The sequence below is a fragment of the Egretta garzetta genome, unplaced genomic scaffold (genome assembly GCF_000687185.1).
Source record: "Egretta garzetta isolate BGI_Z169 unplaced genomic scaffold, ASM68718v1 scaffold264, whole genome shotgun sequence".
NCBI classification, from domain to species: Eukaryota; Metazoa; Chordata; class Aves; order Pelecaniformes; family Ardeidae; genus Egretta; species Egretta garzetta.
This window is the reverse complement of record NW_009259685.1, coordinates 4,578,479-4,600,152: the sequence shown is the minus strand read 5'-3', so window position 1 is coordinate 4,600,152 and position 21,674 is coordinate 4,578,479. Positions and strand designations below refer to the sequence as shown.

The following is a 21,674-nucleotide window of genomic DNA, read 5'->3' as shown; positions in this document are numbered from 1 at the left end:
AACCTCATACAGTTGGCCTTGGCCCATCGATCCAGGCTGTCCAGGTCTCTCTGCAGACCCCTCCTCCCCTCGAGCAGATCAACACTACCACCCAGTTTGGTGCCATCTACAAATTTACTGAGGGCACACTCAATGCCCTCATCCAGGTCATTGATGGAGATATTAAACAAAACTGGCCCTAGAACTGAGCCCTGGGGGACACCGCTTGTGACCGGCCGCCAACTGGATTTAGCTCCATTCACCACGACTCTCTGGGCTCAGCCATCCAGCTAGTTTTTAACCCAGCGAAGAGTACACCCATCTAGGCCATGAACTGCCACCTTCTCCAGGAGAATGCTATGGGAGACTGTGTCGAAGGCTTTGCTGAAGTCCAGGTATACAACATCCACAGCCTTTCCTTCATCTACCAACAAAAATATGCATGGTTGAAGTTAAATTCCTGTAAAAATATTTTCTCTGGATACTTTCTGGAAATGAATTAGGGCATCAAAATTAATGCTAAACCAGGAATAATACATTTTCACTAGAACCATTATCTTAGTCCTTAACATACAGCACCTTTGTCAAAGATGCTTCGTGAAAATGAGAGTCCTGCACCTTGTAAGGAAGTTATCTTTTCTGAAACTACAAAGCATTCTATTTCTAGATAAGCTATTTTCAGACTACTGTTGACTTGTTGATGGCAGTACTTTTGACAGAACCTGAATCACTGCATACTAATTTTGGAGGATCACTAAGAAGAATAATTTTCACAGCACTCATCAGACAGAATTGATCTGCCATCTGAATCTCTGCCGTTACTGTGATTTGCTTGCAGATCTGCTTGAACTAAGAAATAGAAAGAACTGCTCTTCAGAATCACCAAAAATAAAACTTCTCTGATGGCGGCATTCCATGGGAGGTCATACTCCGAATTCAGTGTTACGTAAAAGTAGTGGCATCCATTTTTTACTCTGTAAGGCATTCTACTTGTGAAATCAGTTTTCCAAAAGAAACAAAGAAACAAAAGGCAGTCTTGAATCCATGACTGGATGCAGTTTGCAAAGACCAAGAAACTTCCAAGTGGAATAGACAGCCTGATAATGTTCCATAGGAATACATAAACTAGACTGAAAATTTCAAACAAGGGTGGATGGATTAGAGAAGAGTGGCACAGTCACACATTTAAGAATGCAGACTCCAATACTGTGCATTGCAATGCAAGATTCTGCTAAGCAACAAGCAGATCTGGAAATGAGTCTGTAGGCAACTCCACTTGAACAGCCACACCAGGTTCTGAAGCTTTGTTTGAAAATGCCACTTTAAATAAACCTTTTTCCAAATGTATCTTACATATATTCAAGACTATTGTTTCCAAGTGCTCAACACTGCAAATGAATTTTTCAATTCCTGTCAAAGGAACTGAAATTTCACCCTTATTACTAACAGAATTTGTGAATTTTAGTAGACGCTTAAAAGTATTGTAGCTTGAATCCTTCTCTCACCCTTTCAGCTTTTCAGACTAATGCAAATGGGCTTGGAAAAAAAGTCAGAGGGGGAACTGCAAGACAAAATGCTTCAAAAGGTACACTGCAGAGGAACAGGAGTAACTGGCATTCTAGCTAGCTTCTCAGGAGGATGCATGCAGCTACAAAGCAGGCAAGACACTGGAAAACAGTAATAGTTTGGTGAAGGAACAGTCAAAGTAGCCATACAGGAGATCAGGACTGGTGGAATTACTGTCATATGTATAGCATGAGAGCTCTGGTCTTTGTCAAAGCACAAAAATTGCAAGCTCTCAGACAAATGGCAGCCTGTCTCCTGGGCCAAGTGGTCTGCTCGCCGTTCATCAAACAAACATGAACTTTCCTACAGAGGAATTAGTGTCCAGCTGGGAAAAAAATCCCTTGGCCGTGGGATAACCTCAGCCAGCCCAGCCAACTTATTGCAACCAAGGAGCCTGCAGGCAGCTCCCACTTGGTAGCAGTGAGTGTGCCACCTGCGTGGCCTTAACTTTGTATAACAGTCCAGTGGCAAGTTCTCATGGACATCGTTTTTGTCTGGCAGCAGAAATGATGAATAGAAATGTTTCCTTTTAAGAAAATCCTGTAAGAGCTCAAAAGAGGATAACTCCAGGTAACATCTCCACAGATGGGATCTGCACCATGTGCTGTCCCTGCCTGGAGGACCATTCAATGCTGCATGATTCAGAGTTCCCAGAATCTGAAGGGATGTAACACCATCTACCATCTTTTTTCTTCCTGTGGTAGGTGCAGTAAATGGTATTTTAACCAATACCTTACAGAGTCTGAGTGCCTTTCTTACCGGGATCACAGGCCCAGTGCCCTGCACTGGTGCACTACACCCTTAGGATCTTATCTGCAGCCCAGTGCATTTGGTCTGTTCTCTTAAAATTTAAGACCTATGGTTCTGTGGTTATAAAGACCTTTACTAAAGTAAAAATTTGTCTATGGAGAAAAACCTGAGAAGAAAGTAATTTTGGAATTCCCTAGTCAAGTAAAATGTATTCCAAAACTGCATCTTTTAGAAGTCAGTATTATGACTTTTATTTATTTAACATGTGGAGGTGGCAGCACGGATACCACACTGTAGTTTATCACAGGAAGAGATATGCACTACTTGAAATCTCCCAGGCCTAACCTCTATTATATGGAAGCTACAGAAACATAGCAAAACTAAACAATAACTAAACACAAGCAAGGTCCCTAAAACTTACTGTATAATCTCCTGAGTTGATAGAAAGAGCAAGAAAGCAAGCAATACAACTCAGAACAGTTATTTTGGGTGGTGGAGGAGGGGGAGAATCAATTAGCTTGCTTCAAAAGGAACTAAGTTCTATGGGGCTCAAATAATTCAAAAATCTCTTATTCACTTATTTTAGATGACATAGTCAGTAGATCTGTTAGGTCCACTATCATAAATCATGGGAAGTTTTTCTGCATGAATAAAGCTTAAACCTAACACACAGATTCAAGAGACTGGATTTTTAATTTAAGAAAACAAACATTTGTCAGCTTAAGTATTCAGTATCTCATTCAATAAAGAAGGAATTATTTTATATCCAGATTTAAAAAAAAAAAAAAAAAGATCAAAAGTAGTAACTGTGCTGGTTTTGGCTGGGGTAAAGTTAATTTTCTTCACAGTAGCTGGTATGGAGCTATGGTCTGGATTTGTGCTGGAAACAGGGTTGATAACCCAGGAATGTTTTCGTCACTGCTGAGCAGCGCTGACACAGAGCCAAGGCCTTTTCTATTCCTCACCCCACCACAACAGCAAAGAGGCTGGGGGGGCCACAAGAAGCTGGGAGGGGCCACGGCCAGGACATCTGACCCCAGCTGACCAAAGGGATGTCCCGCACCATACGATGTCATGCTCAGCCCATAAAGCTGGGGGAAGAAGAAGGAGAACACAGGGGGGACATTGGGAGCGATGGCGTTTGTCTTCCCAAGTCACCGTTACGCATGGTGGAGCCCTGCTTTCCTGGGGATGGCTGAGCACCTGCCTGCCCATGGGAAGCAGGGAATGAATTCCTTGCTTTGCTTTGCTCGCATGTGCGGCTTTTGCTTTGCTTATTAAAACTGTCCTTATCTCAACCCATAAGTTTTCTTATTTTTACTCTTCCAATTCTTCTCCCCCATCCCACTGGGGGAGTGAGTGAGTGGCTGCATGGGGCTTAGCTTCTGGATGGGGTTAAAACAAAGCAGTAATTCAAAAGGAATCTGTAGCTTTTTCAAGCTAGAAGTTATGCAGTGCCTGAGGATATGTTGTGCATTTCAGAGCTGTTTAATAAAAAAAGTGAGGGAAAAAGTGTTTAGAAACTTTAGCCAACCTAACCTTTTCATTCATTATTATCAGAAGTGAAATTTTAATTTTTGTGCCAATTTATCAAAGAGCAACTTTCTTTGATGAAAGAATGCATTTTAATAGTTTAAAATCCAAACCCCACTAATTGTTAGAAATGTGTCAGTCAGGTGGAGAGCTGACAAACATCTTCATTATACCTGGGAAAATGAAGGAAAAAGAGACAGAAAGATTTTTTTTTTTAAGAGCATCAGATTGAATCTATAAGTATAAATTATGAAAACTGTATGCTTCAGATACTTGTTGGAGAACTTAGTGGTAAGAAAGAAAACAGAATACATTTCAAGATGTTCAAAACTATAACAAGCAATATAAAAAAAGATGACTAGAAAATCTGCTAGCTAAAAAAGCAAACAAATATAAATAAGCATTGGAACAATTTATTTCTATGTGTTTGTGAGTGTTAACACATGCAGAGGCTGGGAGAAGGACTGCATCATTTCTTTGACAACAAGGGCCTTGTTGTTAGGGCCAAAAGAAGATGTAGGTGCCTATCCATACCTGGCGGCATTTAGTTAGCTAAATTTCAAAATGAGAAACAGAAATCCATGCTCTGCTGTCGCTTTATCAGGAACATGCTGAAAGTTCGTAACTGCTGCAGTTACCGCAACTGGTTTTTTTCCAGGAGAGTTTTATACATAATTAACATCATCCTTTTGTGTGCGCCTTGGATTGTTTAGCTTGACTCAGTAGATAGCCGTTTCATGTAAAACATATTTTGTGGGAATCAGCACACACTGTTCTGCTACTGGTCTCATCAATTCTGCAGAGAGATAAAATAATCTCCCTTTTCCTCTTGACACCTCCTGTGTATTCATCCAAAGACTATTGACCTATTTTGGCACAATATACAGCTTGTTATGCTCAACTGCAGGTCTTCTGTAAACCTATTAAGAATCATTGCTCTCTATGATACAGTTCCCTTTCTTTGCAGGAATGTCCTTCCCCCTCTTCTTGCATGTGCTGCTGTGCTTTTGTTCACACCAAGACACCTTCTTCAAACCAGTTCAGATTGTTCAAACAGTTTATATAGTGGTACACGTGTTGTATTTTCCCCCCTCTCACCCCACTTCTTAATCAAATAAGCAATGACAGAAGCGTGACAATCACAGATTTCACATTTACTGCCAGGACAATGATGAAGGCAGTGAATATCTTCAGGTCTGCCACTGGTACTTGTGAAACCTGCCTGCAGACCGACCTGGTTTTCTCAGTGACAGCGATGTGGAGCTGTCAGTGTAAAGTCTGCTTTGCAGTGGCTGCCTGTTCTCCTGATATCTTGTAACGCCCTTTTGTTGGCACGGGTGAGCTACGCTTCTTAGTTATCAGACTGTTTCCTGCTTTTTAATCTGACATTCATTAAAACCTCTATTTTCAGAAGTACTAACCTCCTTTAACTTCCCACTTCTTTCAAATTCAGTTGCAGGTGACTGAAAAAAAATCAAGCTTTTGCTGCAGTCTTAAAAACTGGTGGGCGTTTAACTTCAAGCAGATCCAGCAACAGTCAATTTAGTGTAATTGTTGTAAACAAACAAAGAAATGTGAAATGAACTTACCGGTAGGAAAAAACAGTTGTTTTGTATACACCACCGTGTCTGATTACTCGAATTAGGAAAACTTGCATTTGATGAATTAAGAACTGAGGGAAAAGCTTTCACAGCATTATCCAGGAAAAACTAGAGAAAAACAACATATAATCCATTAGCTTGTCAGCTGTTTAAGGTCAAAACAGAGAAGAGAAATGGAGAAGCGGAGAAAGCCTTGCCAGTAATCATTTAGCTTTGGTATTTCACTGCAAATTGAAATAGAAAAGGGAAAATGACATCACTTGATTACTTGTTCCTGCATGCTCAGACAAAAACAACTTTGTTAACCTTCATCTGACACTTTCCGTTTGAATAAAAGACGAAAGGCTTTTTGTTACATTACTTTCATATATCAGAAGCTCACACACACGAGAGACAATGATGAAATAAATTCAGTATGAATAACTCCTGGGTTTACCTCAACTGAACCTCCTGTTTAAACACAGGAAGAATTAAAGAAAGAATAAGAAGTCTTTACTGAAGTTGATTTACACAGATGCAATCCTTCTCATAATAATGATGATGATAACATTGGTACTAATGTTATTGAAATAGAGGAGTGGAACCAGTATCTCCTGGGTCATCAAATTCAGCCAGCTGATGTCACAGGTAACCACCATCATACAATACCCTTTGATGTATTGATCCAGCACTTTCTTAATGAGTTAGATTTGACTACATTAATTCCACTGCTTTGAATCTCACCACTTAAAACTGTTTCTAAGTTTAACCAGTATACATGGCCTGTTCCCATGTTCTTTTTTTTTTTCCTGTGCTAATCTCATCCTTTAGCTTTCAGATAGCTCCCTTCTCTCCTTCGTATTTATGTTGCCAATATTTAATGACATCTCAGCCTTCACTATGCTCAGCAATCTGTGTTTTTCTAGTTTCTTCCCAGAAAACAAGCTCTTCACTGCCCTGATCATTCTAGCAGTTGCCCTCTGTACATACCTCTTTCAATTCAACCTTCTGGGTGACCAAAACTGCAAACACACTTCCCAGATTTTATCAGTGAGTCGTGCAATAGCATTAATACTAATTCTGCAGAAAATATGTTTTCATACATCCTAGAATGACAGGTCCTTTGCTCACAGCTACAAAACCTTAATAGCTCACTGCACCTCATGCAAGTGGGGCTCAGGCAGATCATGGTGTTACAGCAGCTTCACGCATTGCTGCACATTGACATAATCCCAGCCACTGACATCATGCTCAGCAAATGTGAGGTAGTTTTCCTTCATTTGGACTCACTTAGGTAAATGTGGTTTATACTTACCTTGAGGTAAGAGCAGTGACATGGATTGTTGTTGTGATTCAGTGAGTTATCATCAAACCCACATATTTAAAATCCTGAACTCACTGCATCTCCATTTCATGAGCTTCCAACTTGTATCAGAATTTCTCGTCACTGCTCTGTCAGACCAAGCATAATCTTGTACTCTGCACTACTAAATTTCATCCTAGTTCTTTTACTCAAATCCTCAGCTGACTTTTTACTTTCTAAAATCCCAAGCTTTCCCTCACAGACATTGTCTGTCCCCTTAATTTCAATAGCAAATTTCAGTCCCTCTCATACACTGTATATGAAAATCCATACTGGGTTGACCACTGCAGAGCACCAGAGGTTGCCTCCCTCTCACCCGTTGTTCTCTGCAGGTAGCCAGTTTGTAATCCACCACTAAATTCTTTCCCCAACCCCATCTTCACCTACTGCCCTGGAGAAAAACTGTTCCAGTTTCACTCAGAGTAACCAAATGTGGATCAAAATGGTTTATGGATTTACTAACTAGCACTAGATCTGGTCAGCCACAGCTCTGTATAGCCAAGCCTTGAAAATTTCTGAGGATGGAGACCCCAAAACCCCCTTGGCTGCATGTCCCAGCGCTGTACTACATAAACAGTGACTTTTTTTTCCTTTTTAAAGACTATCCAACCTCCCAAGCCACCACCCGTGGTCAGTGCCCCTTGATATGTTTTGTGGCACTGTTGGGAAGAGTTTGAAGCCATTGTCTCTGCAACACCCCTTGCAGGCTTGTGAAGGTGATTGATATACCACCTCCTTTACAAGACTGCTTTACAAGAAGCTGGCACTCACAGTTGGCTTGTACAGTTGCACTTTCAGGTTGTCTTCCTTCACTAACATGCTTCTCTGACTGCTTATGCGCAACTATACACGATTAACCCGCAATCAGTGAACTATGCATTCAGGATCAGTATCGGTAATACAACAGATAAACCGCAAAACCAAACCCTAAGAAATGTTAATAAACACCTACAGATTTTGAAACACCCTTCTATAACTGATCCCAAAGAGCTCTAATCACGCGCACACACACACACAGAGTTATGTGCACATCTGCCCCTTCTCACAGGATGCGTGCGTTAAATGCACACCCTCCCTCTTCTGGGAGTGTGGGTTACCCTACTCGCACACCCCTCCTGTAAGGAGATGTGGGTGCTCTAGCTTTATGGGCACCTGTGCAACTCCTATAAACTGTTGCTGCACACGCTAGTGAGAAAGCGCCCTGCGAGTTCATGCTCACAGGCACACCTGAGGTCTGGGTCCCCGCTTGTCACAGCCCGCACCGCTGCCCACCCACGTTGCAGCTCACAGTATCTGACAACTTTAAGTATTTAATACCCCTCCCTGCCCCCAACTATTTAAACTCACATTCTCATCTTAATAGGTGTTGTTAACCAGGTCATTTGCCAAGGATGGGCAAAGAGAGTCCCCACATGCCACTAACAGTGCATTTACTTTTTTTGCAAACATGAAATAACTGTATTTAGTTGCAGAATACCATCTCACACACATCCACAGAGCAAAAGATTCTATACCATGAAGAACTCAAACACAATTATATTATATAAACATGTATGTGCATATATATTTATGTATGTATTAATTTCTATTAAAGCATTTTAATTTTGGTTTTGAGCTTTGTAGAGGGCATTTCTGACCTATAAGTGTTACCTGATATGCAGAATGCTATATGAAATGTGCTATATCTGTGAATACATAAATAAATATAGAAAGGGGGAAAAAAAAGGATATGGAAATGTTGTCATCTCCCATGAGCCAAACAACACTTATTTCTGAATGATGTGTTTGTACTTGTCTTTCTTGTCTCTCATCAGTTATCTACCTCTGCTATCACGCTTTGGAGATATATATTGTTCTTCAACATAGTATTTTTTTGTAAGAGACAGCTCAGTCCTACTAAGCAGTCACACCTACTCAAATGACTCAAATGAAAGCAATATTTTTTATGAATACCAATGTTTGCCAGGGAACATCTGAGCAGACTACCATTAAATTCTCATTTTATCTTCATATATTCTTACAGCTTTTTCTTTTCCCCTGTTCGTATAATCTGCAATCTTCAGCTGTGAGTTTTTTGCCTCACATGATGAAAATACCTGCTGTGTTGCTATTTTCTTCAATAGGAGCCATGTGGTGACAGACCCTCACCCCACAACATGGGATAAGCAAGTTAGTGCATCTCTCTTGTTATCTGACCAAGAATCTGAAAAATAATACTAAATGATACACTAATTTAGTTCTTACTAAAAAAAAAGCCAACTTTCTCACCAAGGTACTTTCAACCCTTCTCTACAATCCACAAGGCACCAGAACCAAGGCATCAGAATGAACACGGTCCGATAGCCTGTAAACATGGCCAAGTTGAATGGGTTGTATTTCACCTTGCTCAGCAAGCAGGCTTGCTGATTTCCATTGTTAATGTGCATAAAATAGCACCCTCCTGAGAAGAAGAAAAGGTGGCAGAGTTTAATATTAAGTGCACTAATCAAATGCACAGTGAATTAAACAATTATAGTATAAACAATAAAATGTGTAAAGTTTTAATAGTTACTGTGTGAATGGGTTGACCCCGTGACAGGTGGGCAGAACGGAGAGAGCTGGGAAATGCCCCCCCATTGAACTACTAAGTCACAGAGTAAAAGGCAAAATTAATTGATTCAGGTGCCACAGATAGTTCAGCTGTGATCATCAACCTGTGGTAGCGCGTCATGCAGTAGCCATATGTAAAGACAAATACTAACACCATTTTCTGTGCAAGAAGGCGGCATAGGCCACCCTCATAACACTAACAAGTGCCCTTTTGCACACTGGCAAGAAGCTCCGCAGCCAGAGGCAAGCTCTTTAGGAAGTAGGTGCTCCAGGATCAGCAGCTCCAGAGCAGAGCTGTGCTTAATCAGTGGAAACACAAAAACAGGAAAAACAAAAGGTCTGGCATGCTGCCAAAAATGCAGCTCAGTTGAATTTATAGCTTATGTTTAATTTGATCCCATCATTGTTTTCTCGTCCTTATTACACAACATTACACTGGAAATGGACATGTGAAGACTTATAAAGTATAAACCCCATTTTTATCACTGTCCCTCTCCCTGCTACCTCCTTGCCTCATATGAACATGTAACTATACTTTAAATTAATTTTCTGCTCTTCCAGAAGAGCTATGCAATCTCAAGACACAATGGTCTACAGTTTTTATAGTGCTATTGTAAACCGATTTGTTCGTGTTTGTGCCCTACTCTTCTGTTCAGCAAAGGACAGATTGAGAAGAGTATACTTTTAAGTATGGCAGAAGCCTGGTATCGTAGGCTAAACTAGAGGATTTAGATTTTTCTTAACACAAAAAAAATAAAGCAATGATGCTTTTGTTCAGCATTGCTCTTTTGTTTGAACCTCTAAGGCAAACATGCAGGATTCCTCTTCTTTCTCTTTTTTTTTAATTTTTCTACCAATTCTCCAAAATATCCATATCCATGTGGCTTAGGAGAACTTTCTTCTGAAAATGCGTATCACTGCCTCCTTTGAAAAATGCCAGTTAGTGTGGCAGCTGAGTCAGGAATTTATCCCTGGATCCCCACATGAATGCCCCAAGAATAATATGGACAGTCCTGAATTCTGGTATTGTACCTCATCTTCACAAGCTCATAAGCAGAAGTTTAAGAAGAGCCTGAGATGCTAAGTACCCACCTAGACTATTAAGCATTTTTTGAATGAACAAGAGGTGATGCTGAGATATCAGTGAGTTGGAAAAGGATGATGAAGATCCAGAGAGTACTGCACTGCACTGAATAGGATTTTTAAAGCATTTTGTTTGTACAAGGCTTCTTAGCTTCAGAGTCTTCATGCATCTATGTTATTTAGTGTCCTGTGGTGTGTCTCTTGTTAATAGTCAAACGTACCAAATTCAAGTTGCTCAATAATTTAATTTCATTTTTTATAGAAGTTTGTGGGCCCAGTGAAATTGCATACCTATCTACGTGTTCCCATGTATTCAAGTCCCAGCCTCCCTGCAGAGGCAATATGCAGTGGCAAGCAACTGTCTTGTTCAAAGCTCCCAGCAGCATTAGGTAAGAGAGATGAGGAGCCTGCCTGGCCTTTACAGACTCAGATACCATTGTGGTATTTGATAGATATGGAGTGATGCTCACTTATACAGATTCATCTTTGCTGGACTGTGGAGCAGACGATCACGTGACAGCATGACCTTCTCTCCCCACACACTTGAAAGACACCAGAACTGCTGTAAACATTATTTCAGGATGGTATCTCACCTGCTAGTGCATCTCTGCTAGGCCAGTGTACCTAGACTGATAAGTTTCTTAAATCCTATCTATAATCTGGAATGGATTTGTGATGGGGCCCTGCATGTACCACTTAAATGACATCACTGCAGCTGTGCATTCCCCTTTCTCCTTCCAACTCCTAGGCCAGGTCAAGCTCTGGCAGCGTCTGTTTATATTTCTTAGAAGAAATGCATTAGCCACCCTCCAAAACAGGGTCTTCAATGTGCTAGGCACTGTGGGGACATGTAACTAAGAGCGTATCTGCCAAAGAGCCTGCCTATTAAAAATACAGCACTGATCAAGGTCAGCAACTCTATTTAACAGAGTTCGTTGCACTAAAAGGAAGGTATGTTAAAGAAACCAACTCTATTTGTCATTATTAAAGCACAGGATACCAGCCATGACTAGACAGAGAACAATATGGGGCCAGTACTTGCATCATGTAAGGCAGCTCGTGTTCACAGACGTACATTAAACAATGGAGCAAAAATACTCAAACCTTTGTCAGTCTTTACATTTCTAAACAAGTGTTCTTTCAATGGAAGTAGTTCAGTTGTTCAAAATTCACTGGAAAAAAAGACAGGAAAGCAAGTAACATCCAGAGAAGGTCCACAAAAATGATCCGAGGGCTGGAGCACCTCTCCTATGAGGGCAGGCTGAGAGAGTTGGGCTTGTTCAGCCTGGAGAAGAGACGGCTGCGGGGAGACCTGATTGCAGCTTTTCAGTACTTAAAGGGGGCTTGTAAGAAAGATGGGCACAGACTTCTTAGTAGGGCCTGTAGCAATAGGACAAGGGCTAATGGTTTTACACTAGAAGAGGGTAGATTCAGACTAGATATAAGGAAGAAATTTTTCACAATTAGGGTGGTGAAACATGGGCACAGGTTGCCCAGAGAGGTGGTAGATGCCTCATCCCTGGTAACATTCAAGGGCAGGTTGGATGGGGCAACCTGATCTCGTTGAAGATGTCCCTGCTCATTGCAGGGGGTTGGACTAGATGGCATTTAAAGGTCCCTTCCAACCCAAACTGTCCTATGATTCTGTGATCCTGAATCTGAAAGCTAGTAGTCAGAGCACCTTCCTGGGACAGTATAGCCCTGAGATCCTGTTGCTGTGTCAAGAACCATGCATGCATTTGATGCAGAAGTCACTGAAAGAAAGACCTGTTTCAGGTCTCTTTCATCATGCCATGTTTCCCTAAATCACACGAATCCCAGAGGATGGTCAGGTACAGTTATCTGATGTATTGCATACAGCCATTCATTCAGCTTCCAAGAATCAACCCTTTGCAGTCAGGCAGTCCTACTGTCCTACTGTCTCTCTGAGATGTCTGGATTGTTCCCTGCAATGTACTTTCTCGTGTTTGGTTTACTGCAGGTCAGCTTTGCAAAACCAATTTTACTCAGCCATTGATTGTTGCCCTACTCTATATATGGCACCAGATCTAATGCTCAATGGAAGCAGCATTAGTCACCCTCTCCCTTCACCTAAGAAGCATTTGATACTTATGTCACATTAGCTGTTTTTTAACTTCCCTCCACCAATCAAGACTATATACTTCTCAAACATGAAGACTAGATTCAGATGTCTGCTGAAACAGCTAATTTGAAATAAAATTGCACCCCCACTCTTTTCTAATGTCCCTTGACCATAAAGACTGAATTTTATTTGACATTTTGGTCTTAATTATGATTTATTAGTTGTGGGACGGTTAGACGCTTTTTATCTCCATTAAATCTTAATGGCTACATTTTGCCTTTTTCTCCTGAAAGAGTTCATGGAAATAAATGCAGTTAATGGACTCTGCTATTAAGTACGTGTTGCTTGGAGATATAATAATGATACTTCAGAGTCTCTCCCACAATTTGCTATTAATATTAAGGAAATGCAAATTTCACAATCACATTTAAAGTCATTTTTGCTAGTCAAACTATTAAGGTTTAGTTTCAAGGTGGGAATTGTACTTAAAATTATCATCTCATGAATATCATGGAACATGATTATTTGTAATACTGCAGTCATTACTGATAAGGCACAAAGAGTTTAAAATACAGCCTATTAAGTTTTACTGTAACATTCAGTCCACAGAAAAGTGGACTTGAACCAATAAAACTAAAAACTTTTTCTAAAAATGAGGTACTGAACAACTGCTTTTCTACCAAAATGTCTTTCAGTAGTTGAAGGCCAAATTTGAAGTGGGCTGTACATAATAGTAGAACTTCAGTCTAAGGAAAAACCAGTTGCTGGTCATATCTTCTTTTACACTTAAAGTATACTTGAAGTATGCTTTAAACCCAAGTAGGTTATTTCATTCATCTTACACATTTTTATAGTTCAAAACAAGAGACAGTCTAATCTGACCTACATTTTACAAGCTACTCCATCTCTGGGTTTTGTATTGTAGTATGCCAAAAAACTTTGCTTGGCTTAACATTATCATTCATATAGTCTTCAGCTGAGGACAAGAAGTGATGGAGAATCAATTTTTCAGAATAATTTGTTCCCATTGCTAACTGCCTTCACTGCTAAAAAGTGAGCTTATTTTCTCATTTTCCAGCCACTGCTTCTTTGAGTTTTTCCTCTACCAGCCTTAAACACCAAATTCAATTAGCTGAATTTTAAATTCTTGAACATGGACGTGTTTTTGAGTCTAACTCCTCTCCTTAAAAAAAGCAAGAGAAGGGAAGGAAAATACCGACTTTCCTGAAAAGAAAAAAAACAAACCCAAGACTAGGATCATTTAATAGAAAAAATGGAAAGAAGGTTCTACCAGAAATTTCAAGTGTTCCCATTTAAAAGCCCACATTACATCACTCTGACAAGCTTAGTACTTACTGTAACAAATGATTGACTAAGGGTCCCCTGAAATGTTGTGGGAAAGGAAAATAAACAGTGTAGGTATTAGCAATCTTTAAGTCCTTCATGAACCTCAAGCAACATAAGTGCTAGCAACTCAAGGAAATGCTAGAGTTGCAATTTCAAAAGCACTGAAGTGCAAATCTCACTCACTTGAAATGTGACTAATATCTATGCATTAATGATGTAATGAAAACAAATGTAAGTAATAAACCCAAACTAAATAAATATTACAGTTCCCCTTTTGCAGATACAGAACTGAGCTGGAGCACCTTCATGGTTTTATGAATGGAACCGGGCTCAGCCAATAGGGCAAAATAAAGGAAGTTTTTTGATCCCATATCCTGCTCATCCCATTAGAGATCATGTCTTTCAGAATAAATGAGGATGTTAAGATTCAGGCTTTATGCAGACTAATGACAGATCTACTCTGTATTTGCTATAATTACAAAAGAAAAATAGAATTACATGGATTTTCCCTATTAGGAGAGAAAAGAAAAGCACAGGTGGAAATGTCTAAAGTAGAGGTAAGCCCTAACAAACTTGTAGTTCAGTACTTTTGAAGTTTCAATGTAACTTTGATTTTTTTTTCTTTTTCAAAGAAAAAAAAAGACAAGCACATGAAATTCAATGATGTATATATTATGATCATTTTGTGATCAGCAGAGGAGCATCACAAATCTGAATAAAGCTTAGTTTGTTTCAGTCAAAGTCTTCCACACATCCTGTGAGGAGATACTTCATTCTTTAAGAAATACTCTGTTTTTTCTAAGCAATGCAGAAGAGCAAAGGATTTGAACAATTCAGACGTGGGATTTAACTATCTTTTATTCCTTATAAATTACATTTTTCTGTAATAAACTTAGCCAAGATCCAAACCCTTGCTGAGCATGCTGTTTGCAGAGGTCCTCATTACACAGTATGTTTTCTGTTGCTCTGCTTTACATTTCTGTCTCTGGCAATCACTGTCACATATGTTCCTGGCATAGCCATGGGCCATAAATTTGACATCTAAACAAATACTGAACAACAACAACAAAAAGATCTTAAAAGAACAAAAAATCCAAGGAAAATTACCCCTTTTTCTCTTACCATGTTGAATACAGCCATAGTTAATATTATAGCAGTGGTTGTCAATGTAAGAGTGATCCGTGGCCAAGGACGGTTTGCAATTATTCCAGATGATTTCAGGATCCACAACAATGAAGCTGATGCTTTCTTGCTGCATTGCTAAGTTCAAAGAGTTTAAAAAAGAGAAAATAAAAATAGCTTCAGTATATCTAATTACAATAAAAAAGGGAAGTATTAAGAAGGCTCAAGATTGAGGGCAGCATTAATCTTGAGACATTGTACAGAAGTATTCAACTATTATATTCTCATAGGAGTTACAGATCATGGTTATACATGAAACTAAATGCAAATTTAGTTAAAATAGCTGCCATAATATCAATTCTGTTAAATAATTATAATTTGCAAGCACCTTATTAAAAATTCAATGTATATTACTGATAATAGCAAATACAGAGTCGACAGCAGTGAAATTACCTCTAATATCAGTCAAAACCAAGAAAACCAACTGACCTCCCCCACCTCGACTGAAAGAGCAATATTTAGTGGCCTCTGGAAACTTCAAAATGTAAATAATGACTCTGCAAAGTCTTTGACAGAGAGACAGAGGTCTCCTCATGCAGGATAAAGGTTGTATACATAGATATATCCCTGGCACTCTACAAAATAGTGGGGTTTCTGGGTTTTTCTTTCATTTGTTTGGAGACTTGTTTGATAATTCATTTTAAGTGAAAGGTAAATCAGCAAAGCAAATCAGCCTTCCCTAAAACTATTTACAAAACAAATAAGCACTTCATACAACAATCAGGCTTACAATTTGACAGAAAGAATATTTAGTGAATAAAAAAATGTTCTTATTAGTGGCAAAAATTAACAATAAAAAAACCCTGACTCATTTAACCTCCTCCCAAGATCACACTGCAATACCCTCCACTGATACACGCATAGTGCCTAGAGGCACAAGATGCTCACACAGAATAACCAACAATTTGTGGCACATCCAATAAATATTAATTTTCCCAACACTTTAGCAATGAGGAGATAACGTTGCCTAGAAGCATCTTGTGGCCTTTCCAAATGTCAATTTTGGCTATACTGAAACCTCTAAAAAAGGCGATGAAAAGTTAAGGAACACGACAGTTCCACAAAAGTATTGGCTTTTTAGCCACTTGTTTTCTCTATTTACTTGATATTATCAGAGATCACCTTACATATTGTTTTCGCCCCAGCCACAGCAATCAACAGAGACACAAGCACAGGAATTCTCTGAAACGAGAAATCAAGCACTAAAAGCTACCAAATATAGGACTTAATTTACAGTATTTATCTACTAGTTCAGGTTCAATAGCTATGGCACATCATGCTAGACTACACTATTACCCAACACATATGATGTAGTTTACATGAAGGTCTTTGTCACACTGCACATAACTATTTCCCTCCCAATTACACACTACTTGGACAAGCCCACTGTATATCTAGAACTTTTTTTTACATAGTGTTTCCTTTTATGACAGGGAGTTTTGCATACTGGATTGGACAAATTCTGAGCAAATGAAGTCAGTTTCAGGAAGGCCAAAACAATAATCAGAATCTCAAGGATGGACATTAAAAAAAAAAGCCCACATAAACTCAAGGGATGTGCATTTTTGAGCAAGAAACTCCTCCTCAAATGCCTTTTTGAACTCCCGAACCTTGTTCTCCACTCCTAAGTACATAGCAAATTTCAAGATAATTTGAATCCACATGTACATTTTAGAAAAGATTTGTCATCCTTGCCACTTTAATAAAGAAGCACAAAGCCTAGATTGCCGCTGTTGATACAGAAGGGGAGCATTCAACTGGACGCAGGGAATGGATCTGTGTGAAAATGGTCATTCAGTTATCTGCCTAGTTTGCCTAAAACCCAATGAGTCTGGGAGCATGGATGAATGGCAAATTAAAAAAGTCATGAAAACATGCTTTAAATTACACTTTGCCTTTGTTATAGCACACCCGGAGCTTTACTACAGCAGTAAAATTCATAATAAAATATGTCTGGGTTAGGCCAGACAATTTATTTTCATCATTACCTTCTTTTCTTGGAATTTCTTATCCTAAAGACTACATTGTTCTGTGATTTTCTTGGAAGTTTAGAAGTAGCTGGAATAGTTTAAGTTGGATTAGGAACAAAACTAGGCAGGAGCACTGAGAAAGTACAAGGAATATAAAGTGGATAACAAATGATACAGATAAAGCAGAACATCTTCCCCTTTCTGAATTATGTTACAGGGAGCTATACAGTTCAAAGAAAGTCTTTAGGATAAGAAATTCCAAGAAAAGAAGCTAATGATGAAAATAATTATCTGGCCAAAACCAGATACGTTTTATTATGAATTTTACTGGTTTTAGGTTATCTGACTAAAGGCTAATCAAATGAAACACAAAGACCTGGTGATGATCAAAAGGACAATGATAGATGGTGGAACCAGAGTAACCTAATCAGTGAAGAACAGAAGCCACTGAATCTGCTGCTCCCAAGACCATCGAAGGAGAACGTCTCAGCCACATTTTCTGATAGGAAACCTACCAAGAAGCCTCAACTAAAAAAATCTCTTTCCAGGATGTCCTGCAGACTAAGAGCCATTAGTGCCTAAAAGGACAGTATGCTGGCACGGGGCAGATAGATAATTTTGCAATGAAGCAGAGGGAAACTTTGGATTGTGTAAAACATGTTTTAAGGGCCTTGTGCATATGTGGAAAACTTACAGGATGTTTAGGGGACAGGACAAATGTGGATCAGGGAGGAACAGGCGTAGGTAAATGGAGAAGAGAGGGGATGAAAGGAAATGGCTGCATGTAAACACTTGTCTGAATGAGTCTATTGCATATTCTTATTAAATCCTATCTCTAACCATCTTCTGTGGAAGTGCAGTCCTTATTCTGAGCCTGCATGCGTGCAAATGCTAGCGAACTTCATACTGGACTAGATGGCAAGTAGCACAGGACGGATGGCAGCCACTGGAAAGAGAGAAAGAGAGACAGATATCGCATGTCTGAGGGCTTGGGTGCCAGCACCTGAAGTGTCTCAGACCAGTCCCTGGGGAGACCCGTGGGGGGGCAAGTGTGTGTGTGTGTATGTAAACATTAGGAAACTTCAAGCTGCACTGGCTGGTAGATAGAAGATCTACATTTGCAGAGACCCAAGGTTTGAGCCAGTCACAGCATAAGGAGGGCAGAGGCTGGGCATGGATATTGTATCGACTTAAAGTCCATGCTGAGTGAGCGTGCCTGTGGATGGTGACAGTCAGGGTGTGCGTAAATCCCACTAGCAAACTTCAGCCCTGATCAGCCAGAAAGGAGGAACGCGACCATCAGCATTGCTCGTATTTACATGACTGTCGCTTGCTTTTATGTGGCTGCTGGTAAAAGAGCCGCTCTCTCTGCATATCTGTGCAGCTGGCCTTGTGTGTACGGCATACGCCTGTGTGCCGACTGGGAATATGAGCTCAGCCTCACTACTGGTTGTAACTGGGCCATGGTGCTGACAGCCCCCCATTGATGGGAGTGGGACACGAGGATCCCCTGGGTCATTACTTCCATCAGATTGGGCTCCAGTGGACCAGAAAGGAGCACTCCCCTGGCTCTCGAACTCCACTGGATTCAACAAGCTCTAGCAGATCCCACTTTCAGTTTCAGAACTGTAAAAAAACATGGCTTGGTAACAGATGCAAAACAATGTCACAAAAAAGATGCTTTCATGTTTTTCTAGTGCTAAGCAACATAAATTGATGGTTTCCTCTGCACAAATTAACAACTTGTGTTATGTTAATTCTGAAGATAAACTAAATTTCACACAGAAAATCTCTGTTAAATCCCGATATCTAAATACACAAATGTCGGTGTCAAATGATGGAGGCTTGTCAGACCTTTCTATACTAAAATCAACGCTTCCAATTGTTAAATTTGAACTCTCTTAATTTTTTTAAAGTAATCATTGAAAAAATTGCAGTATATAAATGCTGATATTACTTGGCAATGTCCATGCTGAGAACTGCATCTATTGCTGAGGACAATTTTATTGCTTTCCAAATACCTGTACACTTTTGAACAGACTTATGTACCTTCTGTACCAAAATTCCTTGCAATAATTCTGAATTTCCCTCGTATACAAGGCTTTTTTGATCAATATCACCTGACTTTGCTAATGTATTTTAGCAAGGAGGAACTAATTGGACTGATTTTCTACATTTATTTAAAAAGCTATTTTTCTGCTTCCATATAAATAAATAAATATGTGTATATATATGTTCTCTGGGCAAGTCTATCACTAGGAAAAGTTACGGAGAATAAAATAAATTTCAGGAAACAATACATCATTCAGCCAGTGTGATTAATCAATAAAGAGATTCCATTATTCCAGCTGGTATTGCTAAAATTACACATATTGCAGGCTCTGACCTGAAGAAAAATGTGTTCTTAGACTGCAGCTTCAAAAATGAAGCTGTAGGTAGTTATTTCCACTTGTAAAACAGAAGCACACCAGAACCCAGTGATACATTTCTTGACAGGCGGTTTAATGCACAGCTCTGAGTTCTGGAGGGGAAGGACCACTGTTTATTTGGTACATAGAGTCATGGAATCGTTTAGGTTGGAAAAGAACTTTACGATCATGAAGTCCAACCATTAACCTAACACTGCCATTCCACCAGTAAACCATGTCCTTAAGCAGAACATGTCCTATCAGACATCTGTCATGCCCACCTGGCTTGTTAAATAGATGAGGGGTCTCTCTAATAGCAGAGAGAGCAGCCTACATAGGTTAAGCCAATGAGGCACCCAAAAGAAAAATTCAGGACAAAACCCCGATCAACACTAAAAATCTTTAAACTATTCGAGTAGAAATTCCTTGGAAAACATGGTAGGATACACTGTCAATCAGTAATTCTCGATGTGAATTAACAGATTTGCTGAACTTCATTCCACTTTTGAGCAGTTTAAATCCAGTCCATATATTGTACAACTGCAGCCATTCAGTACTGCTGAACATTTAGGGAACTCCTGGAAGCAGAACTGGAGTGGTGGGGTGATCGTTAAGTTCAGATTCTTAATAGCACTGGCACAACTGTACAGGTTTATTTTGCTGATTCATTAGCTTGTCTAACACTTTTTCCTGTAAATGTCATGTCTCATTTGCAATTTTCTTGAGAAAACAGAGAATGAGATGAAAGGAAGAAAGCAATCATTTCTAGAAAGCATGCAAGAAGGGTAAGACATCAGATCTCAGTAGCATTAGCTTCTGTGCTTATCCTAAGTGGAGCTGGCAGAATATGGTTCAGTGTTTATCATTTACCAACTAGAAATAATAGGTATTTGTAGTATGAAAGGTGACTAACATATTACCTTTTCATCTGAACATGGTAAATCTGATATGACAGCTCAGCATGATAGTGAGTAATAACTTATTTTGAATATCCAGGTTATTAAAGCGTATCCTGTGTTGTCTTTCCACACACAAAAATCTACTTCAGCATTTAACAAAATGAATGCTGTCTTTCTGAGTGAGATCAAGGAACTGGTGTAAGAATTAATTGTGACAGCTATGTTGTAGATGAAAGACAGTGTCGCAAGAGCTGTCACACTTCTTCACATGCTAGCAGAGGTTGGAACATCTTGACTGAAGACCTCTTATTTACGGAAAGCCAGTGAATCACATTTTCTATAGTTCTATTATTGTTCCTTTCCTTTTGCAGTCAAATACAACTTAATATTTTACTAATACTGATGTTACAAAGAATTAAATAAAGAGAAACAAAAAGCCCCCAAATTCAGATTTTTTTCACATACTCGTTTTCACTCAGACTTGAAGACACCAAAGTTCAAATCCAAAGGACTGGCTGGCAGTGATTACACTTACCTAAGCTTGGAGAAGGGTGATTTTTGTATCACAAAGCTTATACTTTACATACTTTCTAATGGTCCTATTGTTGATAAAAAGGACCAAAGTACTTCTAAAATGAGTACTGTAATACCAAGCTTTTGAACTCCATGGTGGCACCTGTAAATCGAAGCCAGGCATTTTGAATCACAGAAAATGCATCCAGGTGGAGTCTACCCAGCTTATATTGGGTACAACTGGTTTGACAAAAGCTAGAATCCTGAATAAAGAAATAACAGGAAGAGCTAAAGTCAGTATCACATTTTTTTATTTCACCAGCCTTTGCAGTGTTTATTATCCTTCACAAAGGGTCATGTTAAAATGGCCACGTGCTTCACTTCAACTGTCTCATTCAAAGGAAAGAACACGGCAGTGAGCCGTATAAATATGCCTTTAGGCACTCAGAGTTCAGTCCTGGCACTTCCTGTGCTGCTTTCTTCATTCAAGCAAATGTACAGTTGCTGTGTTGTATGCTATTTTAAGGTAAGATGTTCTCAGTCCCTCCCATCAAAGTTGTTCTATTTCACATGAAATATTTGAAGAGCCGCTGGTCTTGAGAAAGAGCGAACCTGAATGACTTTTTAAAGACAGTGCTCAGGGCACTGAACTAGAGGAAGGACTTCTGAATGCTACATTCTACACTGACCAAGTCTTGATCTCCAGGTAAGGTGCTACCACCCAAAAACTGCCTCACACATGAGAAGCCCTGATCTGTGACCATACTGAGGTATTTACACATCACGGATATCACCTCTCAGGTAATACAAGTAAAAGAACCTTCAAAAC

The 21,674-nt window shown here is 39.5% G+C and overlaps 1 protein-coding gene across 1 annotated transcript in view; it reads right to left on the bottom strand.

The window, feature by feature from the left end:
* The window catches only part of ADCY2 (adenylate cyclase 2), a 212,722-nt gene that overhangs the window by 25,360 nt on the left and 165,688 nt on the right, over window positions 1-21,674 (bottom strand). The window contains exons 16-17 of the mRNA XM_009638721.2: window positions 14,996-15,133; window positions 5,418-5,537 (exon numbers count right to left, since the gene is read on the bottom strand). Of these exons, the coding sequence (XP_009637016.1) occupies window positions 5,418-5,537; window positions 14,996-15,133 (258 nt within the window). The remainder of the gene's footprint in view (window positions 1-5,417; window positions 5,538-14,995; window positions 15,134-21,674) is intronic.